We start from the raw sequence: 18,334 nt of genomic DNA on the forward strand, positions 1-18,334 counted from the left end.
TGCGCGCACATGCACGTGTGTTGGGGTCAGCGTGGAGGGACTGTCCCTGGGAACTTGGCTGTAATCTGATACCCCCACCTCTAACACCCCTTTAAGTTTAGTCTCTTGGTTGTTCTCTCTCTCTCTCTCTCTCTCTCTCTCTCTCTCTCTCTCTCTCTCTCTCTCTCTCTCTCTCTCTCTCTCTCTCTCTCTCTCTCTCTCTCTCTCTCTCTCTCTCCTTCTTTCCTTCTTGTCCTGTGGCGGATGGCGACCTACAGACATATTAACAGTGATCTGTACCTGTGGGAACAGAAGGGTGGAATGGAGTGTCCGTTGACTGAGCGAGGGTGAAGTAAAGAAGGAGAGGAGTACTTGCTGGAAGACCACCTAGCAAAGTGGAACCAGGACACTGGAGGACCTCACAGTCCTGAACAGACCGGTGTCTGTGTAACAGGCACAACAGCCGGGGAGACCAGGAGGCTCAGGTTGGGATGCACTTTGTCTTCTCACACTCAACACTTTCTTGTGGCCACTGGCCAGATAACACAACAAAGTCAACTAATCGCGAGAGTGATCTGTACTTTATCCCCCTGAAGACGTGTCCTAATCTTGAAGTTGCCTCTGAGACACTTTTGGCCCAAGTGGAAAACGAAGAGATACAAAGTGTGACCCCCAGATCCCAGAATAGAGAGGCGTCTTGTCTCCTGTACCAGCATCGTGCCGCCTTCAGTGGCTACAGAGCCACCTAGTCGTAGAAAACGTGCTTTCCAATGTTACGGACTAATAGATGTGTGGTCTGTTCAGCAATACCAGCCGTTGTCCTGGATCAGGAAAACAAATTGAATTGAAATAACCTCTTATTCACATGTGATGTACATTTTTGTATCTGTAATTTGGCAGGGTATGGATTGAAAAGCTTCATGCAGGGGATCAATTTCTATAAGATTTGAAAACTGGACGAAACTTCACTTCATGGACTGATCAAAACTCAAGAGACAAGAAGAACCAAGAATCTCGCAAAAAGGAAAGAAGAGAAATTCTCTCTGCTTCTCTCTTCTCCGGTTTCTGTTCATTTTTTACATGGACCGCCCACTCCATGCTACGTATGGATGTTTGTCTTATTTGAATGTACATAAATAGACTGAGTTACTGGCAGAGATATAGACAGACGTAAACAGACCGATCGACAGACAAACGGCTATACACGGCTACTAAATATAGATACCCAAACAGAGTATAGACGTACCCCACACAGCTCCATACAGACAGACATCCTCCGGCTGAGTGAGCATGGCTGTGCCCGTGGAGCTGAGGCCGCTGAAGGGCTTCCAGCAGGGAGCTGAGGGGGTCGACACGGCCCTGGGAACCCTGCAGAAGCAGCTCCTCTGCCCCATCTGCCTGGACATCTTCACCAAGCCCGTGGTCATCCTGCCGTGCCAGCACAACCTCTGCAGGAAATGTGCCAACGAGCTGTACCAGGTGTGTGTGTGACTGTGTGTGTGTGTTTGTGACTGTGACTGTGTGTGTGTGTGTGTGTGTGTGTGTGTGTGTGTGTGTGTGTGTGTGTGTGTGTGTGTGTGTGTGTGTGTGATGAATTATTCACCTCGTTTTCATTCGCCTGTTTGGTTATTTGTTATTTGCTTGTTTACTCTATGACTGGTACTATAATATGTCGTGACAACTTAAAACAAAATTGTTCATGCATTTTGGATTGAAGTGAGAGACAGAAGGAGGATTTGCATGCACACACACACACACACACACACACACACACACACACACACACACACACACACATGTCACACACACACACACACACACACACACACACACACACACACACACACACACACAATAACAAAGACAAATTCGAACAAAGCCCATATCACATCCCCAACAGGTGTGTGTGCACTGTGGATTACCAGTATTTATACAGCGACATAGTTTGGAAACACATGCTGTTTGACCTATATTCTGGATGATGATTGTTTATAAGCTGTCCGTGCGCGTGTGTGTTAACATGCAGTTAAGTGCTTGAGCTATAAGAAACGAGGAAGGCAGATAGATGGATAGACAGACAGACAGACATGTTGGAAAGACCACTTCATCCATCAACAATTCTTCTTTGCCTGGCTTCGAAGGATTAGGCCTCACAGCCTCACTCACACAGTCACACCTATACATCTAGCATACAACAATGTTGCATGGTAGATGTAAACAAAGGGTAAGTGTCATGGCCGCCCCAATGCATTTCCAATGGAAGTCACATGGTTTGATACAACATTTTGGACTACAAGCTGTTGTATGGCTTTCAGCTGTGTTTCGACTGCCCCCCTCCCCCTCATACAACAGAAATGTTGTGTCAAACCATGTGACTCCCATTGGGCTTGCATCAGTAAACAAGTCTCATGCATAAGCTGTACATCAATCTGTTGTGCACGTGTGAGCCAGGCCTTAGACTCATGTGGTCTTGTGATTCCACAAACACCGACCAGCCAGCCAGCCAGCCAGCATGACCGAGGTGAATTAACATGGCAGGCATCTCACCTGACCAGTGATATGTCATCCACCACTGTCACTTCCACGTGTCATTCTGCATTCACTGGACAGTCAACGGGACTGTAGTGCACGCTGTCCCTGTTGCACACACACACACACACACACACACACACACACACACACACACACGCTCACACACACACACACACACACACACACACACACACACACACACACACACACACACACACACACACACACACACACACACACACACACACACACACATACTTTATACTGTAATATAGTTTATATAAATTAAGTTTATATACCTATATATATACTCAGAGTCACAAGTTGTTTGTTGCACAGGCAGACATACAGGCCAATAGTGAGTCTTGGACCATGAAGGAAACTGATCTAAACTACTGGATGCAAGAAAAGCCGTTGGCCTGTGTGTGTGTGTGTGTGTGTGTGTGTGTGTGTGTGTGTGTGTGTGTGTGTGTCACACCTATACGTGCACAGAAATGAGTGTGGCATGTGGGAATGAAACCCTATAGACTCCGCTTGCGCCATGCTCATGTTCATCACCTTTAACCCCTTCAAGCTTTAGTGTCAGTGGACACATGTAAGATATGCACAACTACACACACACACACAGACCAAGGGGTCACTCATCTTACAGATGTTTTCAACTCAAAATACATGACATACTGTACAGTACATGCAATTGTGCAATATGTGTAACACACACACACACACACACACACACACACACACACACACACACCACACACACACACACACACACACACACACACACACACACACCATTGCCACATAGTCTTAACCACAGTCCCTCCAACTTGTAAACATGTTTTTGAATACATTCCCCAGTCCCTACACATCATCCACCAGTCCAGTCCCAGCCCCATTGGGCCATTTGTGATATGTTACTCTATATGTTACACTATTTACAATAAAAATAAATGTATATTTTATATGTGTGTGTGTGTGTGTGTGTGTGTGTGTGTGTGTATGATTGACTCCATAATAATCTCTATTTATTATTATTATTATTTAGGTAATTGCTATTTCGCCCCCTGACAAACATGGCGTACCCCCGGTTCCCTAATCATTCCTGACCTCCCAGATCCTCCTAAAGCCTCATTATACCATTCGTACTTACTATGCTCACCCCTAACCATTCAGTAATACATAATAAATACCCACACATAAAACAACATTTTAACAACATTTTTCATTTAAAGTTTTCCAGCCTCTAACCCTCACTTTACCAGTAGCCTACTGAGTATTCTGACAGTTCCACACACACCTACAGTGACCCCCAGTGCATGCCCCCCCCCCCCCCCCCCCCCTTTCTCCCTCTCTCAGGCCAAGCAGCAGCTGTAGCTTATTAAAGAAAACTATTTCAGGACACCATCCTCTCCTCTCCCCTCTGTTCCCTCTCTTCACTCCCTCACCTCCCTGCCTGCACCCTTCATTCTCTCATCTCTCCACTTATTTCAGTGTCTGTCTGTCTGTCTGTCTGTCTGTCTGTCTGTCTGTCTGTCTGTCTCTCTCAATTCTATTTCAATTTCAAAAGGCTTTATTGGCATGATAAATATGTTCTACATTGCCAAAGCATACATACAACAAAACAAAAGTCAACATTGCACACACAGAGACAACAACTCTCTGCGCACACAGAGACAACAATCCCAACAATAATGAACAACAAGCTATGCAGTAACAATGGAAATAAATTAACAAACATAAACATAACAGCAACTTAATGACCCTGTTCGGTCAGATATACCTGTCTCTTCTGTCCACTGGCTGTCCCTCAGTTGATGACAACTCCACACATATTTTGCTGCCAAAACTGTGCATTTGGACTGTTCTCCCAGAACATATTGGAGTGATGAGTTATTAATGGTGGATTCAAATTCTTTATATTTTTCTTTAAATTTAGGGTAGAATGATTCTCTGATGTCTTTATACTTGTCGCATTGTAACACAAAGCTAGCTCTGTCTCCACCTCCCCTTGAGAGCAGAGTGAACACAGTCTGTCTTCTCTAGGCAGCCAGTTCTGTCTGTGTCTGCCTGTTTCTATTGCCAGGCGGTGGTCGCTGAGTCTGTACATAGTCAACATGTTCCTCAGTTTTGGATCAGTAACAGTGGTCAGGTAATTTGCCACTGTGTATTCTCGGTTGAGGGCCAAATAGCATTCTAATTTACTTTGGGTTTTTTGTTGTGTTTTTCCAATATGTGATATAATGTTCTTGTTGCAATTTGATAATTTGGTTAGTAGAGGTTGTTTTAGTCAGGGGAGGGGTGGTGGGGGTAAGACTCAGGACCAGCTGACTGAGGGGACTCCTGCTCATGTTCTCCTCTTGGCATTTTAAGGCCTGGTGATGGTAGGAGGTGGGGTCACTATATATATTTTTTTTAATATATTTTTTATCGAACGATTTTGTAACCCATTTTTCACCCTTGTGTCAATCATCTAATGTGATCCTGGGCTCTACACACCCTCCACCAACATAGTCCCCATATATGGGGAACAAGGGGAGAGCAACAGACTTGAACTCATGCTTCCTTCATGCCTGAGTGTCCAAGTTGCTCCTTTACACCTGACAAGGGGGAGTTTCCCTGGTTGGACGTAGCGCGTGGAAAGGAACACGTTATTCCAACCAGTTCCTTTCCTAGTGGGGTCACTATTTTGAAGGTGCTTATGGAATTTGAATGCTCTTTTCTGGATGTTAATTAGGAGAGGGAATTGGCCAAGTTCCGCTCTGCATGCATTATTTGGAGTTTTTAATATATATTTACAAAATTCTGTGTGAATAGTCTCAATTGGATGTTTGTCCCAATTAGAACATTCCTGATTTGCCAGGGGACCCCTCTCTCTCTCTCTCTTCTTACATAATGTGATATAAGATGATATATGAGATGTTATCCTCCCAATATCTTCCTTTGCCCCAGCAACGGATCCTAAAGCAGCTCTTACTTCACATCATCCAGGGAGACACTGGAACACTGACCTGATGAATGTTAATACTACGAGCAAACATGACTGAAATAGCAGCATACAACAACTGGCAGAGACCAGTGTGCTCTCTTAATGGAGAGATTGGGAACAGAGGAATGTTTGTGTTGTGTCATACGTTATACAATATACAATATTTCAGCCCTCTGATCTGCTCGTCTGTCTGTCTCTCTTCCCTGTGCATGAATTTTGTATGAACTGTATGTTAACATGGATATTCATGTCTTGTTTTGTCTTTTCTCACGCACGTGTGTGTGTGTGTGTGTGTGTGTGTGTGTGTGTGTGTGTGTGTGTGTGTGTTTGTGTTTGTGTTTTACAGCCTTCTCTGTACCAGGCTCGAACCACCATGTCGGTGCACAGCGGTCGCTTCCGCTGTCCGTCCTGCAGACAGGAAGTGGTGCTGGACCGCCACGGGGTGTATGGCCTGCAGCGCAACCTGCTGGTGGAGAACATCATCGACGTCTACAAGCAGGAAGTCACCAACAACAGCAACAACAACACCTGCTGGTGAGAACAGCCTCAGGGTCCATTGTTAGATGAACAACACATACATGATGAAGCTCTGCTTTCCACACAGACAATTATACTTATAGTATAAGTATAAGCAGATGCCTTATGCAGTAGCCATATCAGTTTTGGATGTTTTAATCAATCACAGACCTGGCAGCAAAGCCGTGGGTGCGTGTTGACCATTCTCATGGCGGCCATTTTGCTCCCTCTTTTTCTTCTCCTCCATGTTCCTGTCCACCTCTCCCTCCACCTCCCTCTCTCTGTGTCCTCAGTTCTCTCCCTCCTCCTCCTCAGCCCCAGGCAGGCCAGGCTCCAGTAACAATGACATGTTCAGACCACGAGGGAGAGAAGCTGAACATCTACTGCCTGAGCTGTCAGGTTCCTACCTGCTCTCTCTGCAAGGTCTTTGGAGCCCACCAGTCCTGCGAGGTGGCCCCTCTCCCCGATGTCTACAAGCAGCGGAAGGTACGACATTCATGCATTTTTAGTATGGGTTTAATACTGTGGGTTCCTCGTTGTACAGCAACTTGTAAGTCCTGTTTAATTCCTTCATTCACCTTTATTTCTTCTCAAAAGACATTGTGGTTACTCTCATTTCATTTGCAGTGTCGTCGAGATACAGCATAATACATCATTTTCAAGGCAATAAACAAAAACAATACAGATTAATAGAACATCAACATTTCTTCATCCATGATATAACACATTTAAAAGCAGTTGCAGACACTTATAGGTAAGTCTGCAATCAATGGTGGTTGGGGCACAAAAAGCTGTTTTCCCCAACTCTGTGTTTACATTAGGAACCTTTTAATGTGAGCCAGAGACTATATGTTACAGGTTTCAGAAAGCTCACTTACTTATTACTGCTGCTATTTCCTGGCTGTTTCTGCAGGCTGAATTGAATGAGGAGGTTGATACCCTTGTTGTCGTCAACAACAAAGTCCAGGCCTTCATCAATGACCTGGAGCACAGCTGCAAGAGCATAGAGGTGCGTGCGTGTGTGCTTTCGTGCGTGAGAGCTTTAGTGTGTGTTGTGTATTTGTCTGTGTGTGTGCGTGCGTGCATGCGTGTTCTCTCCATCAGATTTAGAATGTCCTGTTGAGTGCTATAAACCCTCTTCTCTCCTCTCTTCCAGGAGAACTGTAAGACACAGAAGCAGAGTCTGTGTGAGAAGTTTGAGTGCATGTTGTCCATCCTGAAGGAGAGGCGCAAGGTATCTGTTCTGCTATCAGACTATTAGGCTGTTGTGTTTGACTGGACAGAATTAAGGAACACACCTTTTATGGAATGTCTTTAACCATATTTACACTGGCATGCCTGTTTTGGGCAAATATGAAAAATATTTCTACACTCCCCAAAAAAGATTTTAAACAATAACATCATTATGATGTTGTGGTTACCCTCCTCCTCATCATCATGATCTCCAAGGTGATGATTCAGAAAATCAGCTCAGAGGAGGAAGAGAAGACAGGCCACATGCAGACGCTGGTACGTTGCTATGGAGACAGTGTAGAGGCCAACACCAAACTGATGGAGATGGCTGTTAAGAGCATGGAAGAACCAAACATGGCTGACTTTGTGCAGGTACAGTACAGTGTGTGAGTTAATTAATTTACAATTACAAGTTGAGGTTCCACTTTTTTTCCCCTAAATCATTATTAATATTGCTGTCTTTCTCCCCTCTCTCTAATCTCTCTTTTTCTCTCCTTTCCTTTTTCAGAATTCCAGAGAGCTAATAGCAAAGTAAGTCAAACATTTTGTAGCAAACAGTGATTACACACATCGAGGTAAATGAGATCCCATAAATTCTGTTTTGTTAACAAATTCAACAGGTACAGGGATTTGCTTTATCAAAGTTGACCGCACACTTCACACAATCTACCTCTCGTCCCTCTTTGTCTCCTACCATCTTTCCTCTTTCAATTACCTCCCAGTGCATCGGTGTCATTTTATATACAGTCATAGCACATTGTAAAGGCGCAGAGTGCCAAGCAGATGGGCAGACTTTACTCTGAAAAGCCCCTCCTTCTATTTCCCCCCAAAACCGGGAGGTATAATGTTCCATTACTACCTTGCGCTGTCTGATCTCTCTTTAGAAGCGTTAATATTCCAAACGAGATGCTTGGTTAAGTCAGAAATTAGGACAGAACATCAGTGTTCTGATCAAAAACATGGACAGCGCCATACACATCCATGGCACCCCGTGTGTTGGGGACAGGTTAGACAGCTCGATGGGTTACTATGGTTACTATGGTCACGTGGTGAAAGTGAATTGATTCGATTTTATTTGCAAGAGCCTTTTCAGTGAGATTTAATTTCCTTTTTTCCATGACATTTGTTCCACTCATTGTGACTGTGTCATTTGCCTGTGCATTCAAAATGTGGAACAAATATTGATTCAACCGTTGGGAAACAGGACAAGGAGTTAAATCTCACTGAAAAGGCTCTTGCAAATAAAATCGAATCAATTCAAAAGGAACGCAAAAGGAAAGTGGATGAAATAAAGGCTCTGACAACCTCTATCAAAGAGCTCATGAAAAATGACAAAAACGTGTCACTGGTTAAAGGGCAACTTGAAGTTTTGATACAATTGTCTCACACTTCGAATGAACTGCATGTCTCTTTAATGCCTCTTGTCCCACCTGATGAACAAGGAAAGCAAAACGAATGGTTCAAAAAGGTTAACAAACACATGCACAGATGGTCTCATTGAGGATGTTAATGCCTGGTTCAAATCCTCACAAATCAGAGGACCTCAGCTAGAGGCTCATGGCAGCCCTAATGAAAGCCCCCTGCAGCATGAAGCTGCTGGGGAGGAAAATGGAGGTGTGGGAAATGTGGAAGTGACTCAGTCACATCAAGTTGATGATGCTCAGGAGGATGTTAGACCATGTGACAGCATATCAAATATAAGCAGCAAAAATCATGGTTCAAAATCCATTAGGTCTAGAGTGTCCTCAACTGCATCTGTGTCAGAGGCGAGGCCGAATTGGCTGCTTTAATGGCTTTAATCTGTATAAGATTCTGCACAACGCACTTTGTTACGATGTTTTAATATACCTTTAATAAATGAATAAAACAGAGTATACTGGAGAAGTGAGTCCTTGGCATGCAGCGCGTCTGGCAGTACATTTCCCTGCTTTTAGCGTTAGCCTCTCGGTGGCTTAATAAGTTCGTCGCCATACACCGTGGTTTTAATTGAGAAGGCGTGTATACCCAGCGCCCAGTAAGGCTATCCAACGTTGAAGCTGCCACTACCTACTGGCGAAATGTGGAACTGCAGCAATTTCATGGATTTCATGATGTCATGTGCGTTATTGAGTTATTATTGTACTTCCGGCAGTCTTCCGGGTGCTACAAAACGCCACTGAGCAACTTCCATTGAAATGAATAGCTTGGGGGCGGGGCTAGCGCTTCGGGCTCTATCCTTTTATTACTCTATGGTGTATACACACCCTTAGCACAATAAGTGTTAAAAAATAGCAGATATACAACCTCATAGTGTGTCACTTCCTGCCACGCTATGAGCTTGTAGATCTTCTATTTTTGTAAAATCGTGATCATTTGTGCAACTCTTGGAATATATATATATATCTATATATTTTAAAGCGAACATCTTTAACTCAAATCTTTGCTTCTGGGGGGAACAATATTTTGAAATGGGGGTGTCTGTGGCCAAATACATATCATTTTGGGTGGGGGGGTCCTTGACGTGAAAAGGTTTGAGAACCACTGATTAGCAATATATATGTTTCAGAAAACTGTTGAAAACTGTTTAGAAGGCGTTTGTAAAATCGGCGTCTCAATCTACTTATACTTATTCAATTCATACTCTCTTCCTCTTTTATTCCTAGCGCTTTGTTATATCCTCTCTCTATCTCCACCCCCCCTCAGGACAGTTGATAAGACTTCCCGTTATTAATTAATTATTAACTTTTTGGACGTGTGCTCAGCCTCATTTCTCTCCCTCCCCCCATAATCACCAGAGTGATGACAGCAACCAGTTCCTGTCCAGTGGAGACTCGTAAAGCAGACCATGACAACCTGAGCCCCTACACATTCAACTTCAAACATCAAGAGAGAACCCTACACAGCATAGACTTCATCAAAGGTAAAGACAAACCAATTAGTTGCTGCATTTGAGTACAGAACATGGAGCAGATTCATTCATTAGAATATGTATACTTTCAAAAATACTTAGTAGTACCGGTAAATAATTGACAGGTATGAGGTAGCCTACATGAGGAATATGTCATCAAATACATGACATCAAATACCTTTTCTTGTATTTTTCTTTTCGTTTTTTCTCTTTCCCATAAGAATATTTTGTTGTAACTTTTGAATACAAATTGTATGGTGCTATAGTAATTCAGCATTTAAAGCACAGAAATAGATAACAGAATGTTGATCATATCATTTGAATTAATGTTAATTTAGACATTACATTTGCTCTTTTCAGCTAAAGAGGACGTACATGAAGAACCAGAACTAGAATCGGATCCTGAATCCCACCTTGATGAACCGCAGTCAGGAGCACTGCAGCAGCCTCTGGAAGCCGCTGTTCAGAACTTGAAAACTAAACACCTCCTAGAACCTGCTATTCAGAACCTGGAACCTAAACAACCTAAAGAACCCATTGTACTGAAGCACTTTGAGCCTAAAAAGCTTCAATTGCCCACAGTCCAGAACCTAGAAATGCATCCTACTCCGCCGGCAGCCTTAGAACCACTTTCAGAACCACCAGTCTCATCTACAGTACCGGTGGTTTCAATCATAGACTCTGTGGGCCATAATGAGCCGGTTATGGAACTCAGGCCAGACGGCCTGGTTCTGGAGGACCAGCAGGGAGTCCATCTATCGAAGAAAGATGAGAAAGGCAAGGAGAAGAAGATAGAGGAGGCGGCACAACCTGACCTTGTCAAGGTTATACATCAATGTGAAGAGCAGGATGGAATGAGCATGCAACAGGTACCGCATTCTTTAACTTTAATACATTATTTAAGGCTTTTATCAGTTAACATTATCGGCAGAGATGCTACCACATACCTTACTGGACCAAAAACACATCGGGACAGTAGATACATTTTGTTATTTTTGTAATGTCTCAGTTTAATGAATGTGACACTTTACTGACACCTCGCAAATCCTGCAAACAATGTAAACAATGTTATTTTCTAGATAAAGTGCTATTGCTCCTATGTCCTTTTTCATATGCTGACATTGTCATTCACTGTACCATCCCTCAGAAGCATTCACTCATGCAACCTCATATTTGATATTAATATAATATTCACATTTTGTCTGCCTACTACTGCCTCCCCTCATCTATCAGTTTGAGAGGGGAGAGGCAGAGAATGGTACAGGTGATGGGAATGCAATCAACCATGCCCAGACACAGACAGTATCAAAAGAGGATGAGCAAATGGAAGCTCAAGAAGAGGAAGATGGGAGTGCAGAAAGGGAGGAAGAGCATGCTATGTTCTACCCCAGTTGGTACAGACCCAATACCTGGCACGGGATGGGCCCCAGCCTAGCGTCCCCCACAGACATCCTGCCAGCGGTTTATGAGTTGGAGAATCAGATATACTCACCAGATTCCAGCTTCGCAGGGGAAGCCCTTCCTGTGGCCCTGACCCAGGCCAAGGCTCAAGGGTCAGCCCAAATGCAAACACAATTGCAAGAACAGGTTCAAGGATCCTCCCTCCTACCCCAGTTTAACATCCAAGAGCCTCCACCTCCGACACCATCTGTGTCTGCAGTTCAGGCTCAGCCCCAACCCCAAATTCAGTTTGAGCCTCAGGCTGAGTCATTTCCCCAACAACAGAATATGCGTAACATCCAGCAACATCCTCAAAAAGAGCCTCCTCTAAGCTGCAAGTCACTTACTCCTGATTTCCCATTGTTTGACCACACTCAGACCCAGGCATACCCACCTTTCTCACCCTCTTTCCCTACTGCTCAGCTTCACTCTCAACCCCCAACCCACCCGGTACCTACCGAGTTAGGACACTTCCCAGAAGGTCTGACTAGGGAGATAGCAAGAGACATGGAGCCCATGGAGGAAGATAATGAGGACATTCATGGGGGGTGGGTGTATCTATCTGGGGCCGAGGAGGGTGGGGTGGGAGACGGCCGCATGAAAGTGGAGGAAAATAGTTCAGGGCTGGAGGAGAGTTCTGCCAACAGTGAAGGGATTACAAAGTCCACTTCAGCGGAGGGAAATGGTGCTGGGCTGCAGTTGCAGGGGAGATTCTTAGAGCTCGGGGAGGATGGTAGTTTAGAGAATGACAAAAATAGCGAGGAATTAGAGGACAGTGGTTTATGGTGTGGAGAGGCTCTCTCTGGGCTCAAAGTAAGTGCTCCAGGGATGGGATGTAATGCAGAAGCTACAGAGATGACCGATGGGCTGGGAGAGAGAAGTGTAGAGCCTGAAGAGAGAAGTGCAGAGCTGGACAAAGATAGCCTAGGACCAGAGGAGGAGGAGAGCATACCAATGGAAGGGAGCTGTAATCGAGATACCGGTGAGCTAGATCTCGCAGAGAGCATTGATGACAGCAGAGTCAGTACAGAGGAGGAATCACAGGAGCAGGATAGTTCCGTAGAAGAGGAGGGGAGAGATTCAGAGCCTGAGGCTGGAATCTCTGAGTTAAAACCCAGGAGTACCCAGGAGTTAGATGAGATTAGAAAACAACCTGAAGACGGCAAGTCCAAGACGGAGGAGGCGAGCGGTGATGAGAGTGGAGTGAACCCCACCTCCTCTGTCTGTCCTCAGGTCAGTTGGGTCAATCATCTTCATCATCGCCATCATCATCATCATACTCGTTGACCAGGCTCTCCATCCACCAGCTGACGCCGCTATATGCCTCCGCATTCTCCTTCTCTTCCTTGTTTTCGCTGAGTCACCAAAGCATTGTGGCCGACACACTGCTTCAAGCAGCATCACCACACTGCTGTTCCGCTGTACCATCGCCATGTTTGGGGGGAAAGAAAGTAAGAATGAAAGGAAGGCAAGCACATCCTTCTTTCTTCCTTTCTTTCTCCCATATAGAGCTATATGTTTATACACAATGTTTATTTTACAGTATGCTGCACATCATCACACCAGCTCTCCCCTTTCCTCCCACCCTCTCTTCCCTCTTCTTCTGTTTCATTCTGTACCTTCAATCCCTCTTACTTCCCTCTATCTCTTTCCACTTCTTCCTCTCTACCACATCTTTCCATTCTCCCTTCAAACTCCTCCTCTCCCTCACACGACCTCCATTCCTCTCCTGCCCTCTACTCATCCTTCCATCATCATGCCCTTCTACTGTTCCTTCTCCATCTCTCTACCAAACTCTCTCCCTCCATACTTCTCTCCACCATTCCCCTCTCCATCCTCCTTCCCATCCACTCCCCCCCTTCCATACCTCCACCTCTCTCCAGATTATCACAATGGTGTTCTACCTGTTGGCCCTCCTGGTCATTCTGCAGAGAATATGGGCTTACATGGGCCGTTTCATTCTCACATAAACCCACGTGGACATCCATCCATCCACACTGCTTCGCTGCTCAGGTATACACACGCAGATACAGTAGGCCTGGGTCAGCAAGGACTTTGGAATAATATGTCCTTGCATAAACTTTAACCAAATGTTAGCTGGGTAATTGAGAGGATGCTGCATTAGATTTACTTCTTCTAACTGCAGCACTTGGATTGTCTAGTCTTGTTTTTGCTTTTGGGGATAAAATACCTTTAATCAGTAGGACAAAAATGACAGGTAATCTGCAAAGTTTTGATTGTCTTTAACGTTATAAGAATGCAGAGAATGAACTGTTGTATACAGGCTCCATTATAGGGATTCTTGAAATTGCAATTCATAATGTATTTTAGTACTGGAAGTTATTATCAACAAGCTTCGCTTTTGATTTATTTTCTTTTTGGTGTATGTTTTTGTTTACAGATGTTAGGGAGGCTTTCAGAGGTAAAATAATAACTTATCCTTCCCTCTCCTGACACCTAGTGGTAGAAAGGTTAAGTTCATACTAATGACCCAACTAAAAGACTGCAGATATTGTTGTGTCTGGCTTTTACTTTACTAGTTGTCTTAAAGCTTTGACCTTTGACCCAGGTCCCGTTATTATTAACTTCTTTTGTCTTTGCTCTGTGGATGTATTCACTTTCCACATTTACTGTCTAATAGTATGGATCTTGGTCTTGAGCCTCTCACTGCATGACAAAAGATTGCCATAATATCTGTTCTGTTTTCGTGTTCTTTGACAACCATGAAGCAATAATATGGTTGCTTCAGTAACTATGAAAGGTAGGGCAACAGCTGAGGGACAACTTCAGATTTTTGCATACTACTCTTAACTGTAGACAACAATATCAGTTGATTTTTTTTTTAATAATCATATGGAAAATAGTATTTTAAATGAGGCATGTTTTCCGTAACTGCTGAAGAAGCAGCTGTCTGCCAGATATGAAGAACCATCATGACATTTTTCTAGTTGGGAATAGGCTACTACTGACTGTACTTGGTATAATATTGGTTTATAAATATACACGTAAAATGTCTAACATTCAAAACCAGCTATACTTGCAATGCCCCAGATGACTGTAAACTGCTAAATTAACCGATATTGATGGTGATGATATATTTTAGTATCCCAGTATTGCGGAGCTTGGTTGAGTATGGATTCATTCTGAACTGCATGATTTCTCAATGTCGGGGGCAGGGGAGGATTTCATTGTTCAAAGTAAAGCCCAATTTCCCAAATGTATATAACATGCTGTATTGTTTATGAGAATGCATTCGAGTGCTAGTCAAATGTAACATGTACACTCCCAGTCTCAGAGTTAAATGAACATTTTAAAGTGATCTGCTGTCACTCTCCTCTCCAGGTGGAGACTGGAACAGGGAGTTTGATTCAGACCGGCCCTCCACTCTCCTCCTCCTCCTCCACCTCCACCTCCTGCACTTTCAGCGAGCGCCCTCCTCGCCTCAGTTTCTCCTGGCTCAACCACCTGTACAAGAAGAAGTAGGAAAGATAAACAAACAGGAAGAAAAAAGTTACTCCAGAGTCCAGAGACTCCAGACACTATGTTTATATTGAATGTATATGTTTAAAAAGCTTTTGTATTTTTGTTCTTTTTTTAAATGATTTGTTTTGGGCTTTTATGCCTTTATTTATAGGACAGTATACTGACAGGAAATGGGGAGAGAGATGGGGAGTGACACGCAGCAAAGGTCGGGATTCGAACCCGCAACATGCTGTCAGGCCTTTTGCAGCCTAGGTGCCCAGACCACTACGCCAGTGGCCCGGGACGGTATTTTCATTCTGCATTGATATTAGAAAGTGATTACAGTAAGTATAGGCTAAAGTATGGTAAGGAGCCCCAAGGGCATTGAGATCTCATGACTGAGATGTGATTGACGGTGGTCATGGTACTTTATATTAACTGTGTTTAACACAGAGTGGCGTTAGAGGCCGGGCGGCAGTGGTAAAGTAACGGGTGCGTGATTTGAGGAGTGGATGAATGCCAAGGCGTTGTATTGCTGTTATTAACATACGTAGATGATGGTTGGGATAATTCATAATTATATGCACAACTTGAGATATTCTCCATATTTGTATGGAAATATGGCAACCAGGCACTTTAGTGCAATGCAGAGCCTCATATCAATCCAGTCTTGGAACATTGCCTCAGCATGTAAAGGGAAATGAGGGTTTGCCATCAGAAACAATGAGGTGTGAAATAGTGGATCCACTTTCTTTTTTCTTTTAATGTTTTTTTGTGGCTTTCGCCTTTATTTTATATTTTTTATGGAGGGATAGACAGTAGGCTGACAGGAAATTGGGAGATAGGGGGGATGACATGCAGTAAAGGCTGTTTGGATCGGGAGTCGAACCCGCGGCACACTGCCAGACTGAATTACCAGCCAAGGTGCCTGGACCGCTGAGCCACGGCCCAGGCCAGTGGAGCCACTTTCAATGGACACTTTCCTCTCCTCAAGTATTGATTTGTGAGCCATGTGTGGTCAATCAATGGCTGTTCATTAATGATTGCCTAGTGCCTTGCATCATCATCAATCATCACAACATGGATGACCGCTGTGTTTTACAGTATACATGACAATCAAAAAATATATTTGTTTTGCTCCACTGGTTCTAATGCATGGTATTTATTCGTGGCAATTGGATTTGCTTTTAAAGGCTATATCTTTTCAATTAATATTTGATCAAATCTGGTTGTTATAACTTATAAGCAATGCATGATGCTGTTCTGCATCTATGTAAACTAAATGTGTTTGCTAGATTTATTGAACGAAATAATAAAACATAATTTGTTCAAGTGTGTGTGTGTGTGTGTGTGTGTGTGTGTGTGTGTGTGTGTGTGTGTGTGTGTGTGTGTGTGCAGACATGCACACACGAGGAACAACTATTGCTAAAATGAAAAAAACAAACAAACAAAAAATCACTATGACTCACATAATATAAATAGGTGTTTCTGCAATGTAATTTGAATACACCGGAAATCATCATTCGAAAAGCTAAACCCCTGGAGTACAGTTGCAAACAAAGACCATCCTGTCTACTAGTGTCTCTAGTGTATCTGGTTTCAAAATGTAAGCAACGGTTTTTTTTGTACTAAAAATGTTTACCTCGTCATCAGTTAGAGTAGACCTAAATTAAAGTAGCCTACTGTACCTCTCCTCTTTCGTGACAAACTGATTATAACCATTTTATTAACCTGTTACACACATATTCAAAATGAATGCCTGACCCTACGTTTAACATAATGCATTGAGGCTAGGACTGAAGTCTAAGACATACAGGTCATCAGATGATGTGTATTTGTTTGCTCCACCATTGGCATGAGTTTGTATCCTCCAAAGAGGTACATCACAGGAAGTGGAGGGCTGAGAACGGGCTAAACGGGCCAACATCCTGTTATCCACAAATTCAAATGAAACAAACAGCAGAGAGTGCTATGTTTTCTCTCTTTTTTGCAGATGGGTTCCCAGATTGTTAAAGACCAGACCATTGTGGTGGTGTCCAAATTATAGAGGTCATTGGTGTTATTATTAGTGTATAGGTAATAATCCATCATGAATATACATGACCTTCCCCAAGACACAGGCTGAGTGGTAGTACTTCGCCTCTGAAACAGTCCCAGAAACCTGTGGTTTGAGCCATCTGTGGGTGTCGACATCAAAAGCAAAAAGTATGTTGCAGTAAGAAAACCTTCTCCAGAGGTAGACAGTGTGGTCCCAGTGCCTGAACCTCTCCTTGAGCTTAAGCTAAAGGTGAGGTTCTCCATTTCCAGGTGTCACTGGAGGAGACAACTTCCTCCAGCGCAAAGACACTGTGTTGTAAGACGTCAACATCAACCTATAGTCTCGCATTGCCAGACTGTTGCTTCTCGCAATTTTCAAATGCTTCCATCATACAGTCTGGAGCAACGGAAGCTTTATACCCAGTTCCGTTTCATCTTTACAGTCGCGCAAATGTATCCTAATGTAAATCGAAATCATCCAAGCATATACTGTATAGCTTGCTGCTGAGCAGAAATGGAAATAAAAAAATAAGCTCTAAAGATATTTTAAAATATTTTTTTTCAACGGAAATGACAAACACTGGTGTATGAGGTGTAGTTCCACTCTATATAGCATTCGGAGATTGTGGAATAGTTGTCTGGCTACGCTAGACTAACTTCAACCTGATCACCGTTGTTGTTCATGCTACTGTTCTTTCTAGAGAAATAATTATTGGTATTAAATAAAACAATATTTTGAATGTATTCTTGTAATATGAAAAATGCAGCCTTTTTAGTTTTGTTTCCTTTTTTTGTCCCTTGCTTTGTTTTTGTTTTGTTTTATTTTTCTTTCCTGATTTATTTTCTTTGTCTTTTTATCAATACAAAATAAAATGTTTAAAGATGGAGTGCCACGATTTTTTCCACCCTAAAACATGATAATCAGGTATTATTAAAATATAAGGTGGAAGAACTCTTTCCAAAAAGTGTACAGTATTTGTTAAAATCATGCTTTTAAGTGGACACGCCCACCAGTTCATTAAGTATGCCTGGATTGCCTGGTGGGTGGTGATGGGCGGTGATCCACCTGAACTGAAGCCGCACCCACAGCTGTAGTTGTATGATAAAGGGGGAGGGGTTAGGGGAGGGGCTGATAGTGTGATGTCACTATATTGCTGTTTACTTCATTGGCCCGTTTGACTGTCAAGGGTTCAGCCTCCAGGAAGAAACCCTAAATACAAAGTCAATACACCATTGCGCATAAAAACAACTCCAGG

At 43.3% G+C, this 18,334-nt stretch overlaps 2 protein-coding genes across 3 annotated transcripts in view; both read left to right on the forward strand.

The window, feature by feature from the left end:
* The window catches only part of ppdpfb (pancreatic progenitor cell differentiation and proliferation factor b), a 66,886-nt gene that overhangs the window by 13,135 nt on the left and 35,417 nt on the right, over positions 1 to 18,334 (forward strand). The window lies entirely within an intron of this gene.
* Positions 245 to 17,700, forward strand: LOC310862192 (tripartite motif-containing protein 54-like). Of its 2 annotated transcripts, XM_083769946.1 has the most exons (12): positions 245 to 464; positions 880 to 1,458; positions 5,850 to 6,037; positions 6,313 to 6,505; positions 6,933 to 7,028; positions 7,176 to 7,253; positions 7,469 to 7,624; positions 7,761 to 7,783; positions 10,027 to 10,151; positions 10,500 to 11,008; positions 13,463 to 13,592; positions 14,922 to 17,700. In XM_083769946.1, the coding sequence occupies exons 2-11, from the start codon at positions 1,270 to 1,272 to the stop codon at positions 13,547 to 13,549; spliced, it is 1,644 nt and encodes a 547-aa protein (XP_083626072.1). In that variant the 5' UTR covers positions 245 to 464; positions 880 to 1,269; the 3' UTR covers positions 13,550 to 13,592; positions 14,922 to 17,700. The 2 variants fall into 2 exon arrangements, with proteins under 2 accessions (XP_083626072.1, XP_083626073.1); XM_083769947.1 differs by lacking the exons at positions 13,463 to 13,592; positions 14,922 to 17,700 and adding an exon at positions 12,813 to 12,939 and having other exon boundaries at positions 245 to 1,458.

Source organism: Protomyctophum parallelum, assembly GCF_964188405.1.
Source record: "Protomyctophum parallelum genome assembly, chromosome: 7".
Classification (NCBI taxonomy): Eukaryota; Metazoa; Chordata; class Actinopteri; order Myctophiformes; family Myctophidae; genus Protomyctophum; species Protomyctophum parallelum.

Coding starts and splice junctions, on each gene's coding strand:
- LOC310862192 (XM_083769946.1), top strand. CDS start 1,270: ATGGCTGTGCCCGTGGAGCTGAGGCCGCTGAAGGGCTTCCAGCAGGGA. Junction 6,038..6,312: donor AGCAACAACAACACCTGCTG/GTGAGAACAGCC, acceptor CTGTGTCCTCAG/TTCTCTCCCTCCTCCTCCTC. Junction 7,625..7,760: donor ACATGGCTGACTTTGTGCAG/GTACAGTACAGT, acceptor TTCCTTTTTCAG/AATTCCAGAGAGCTAATAGC.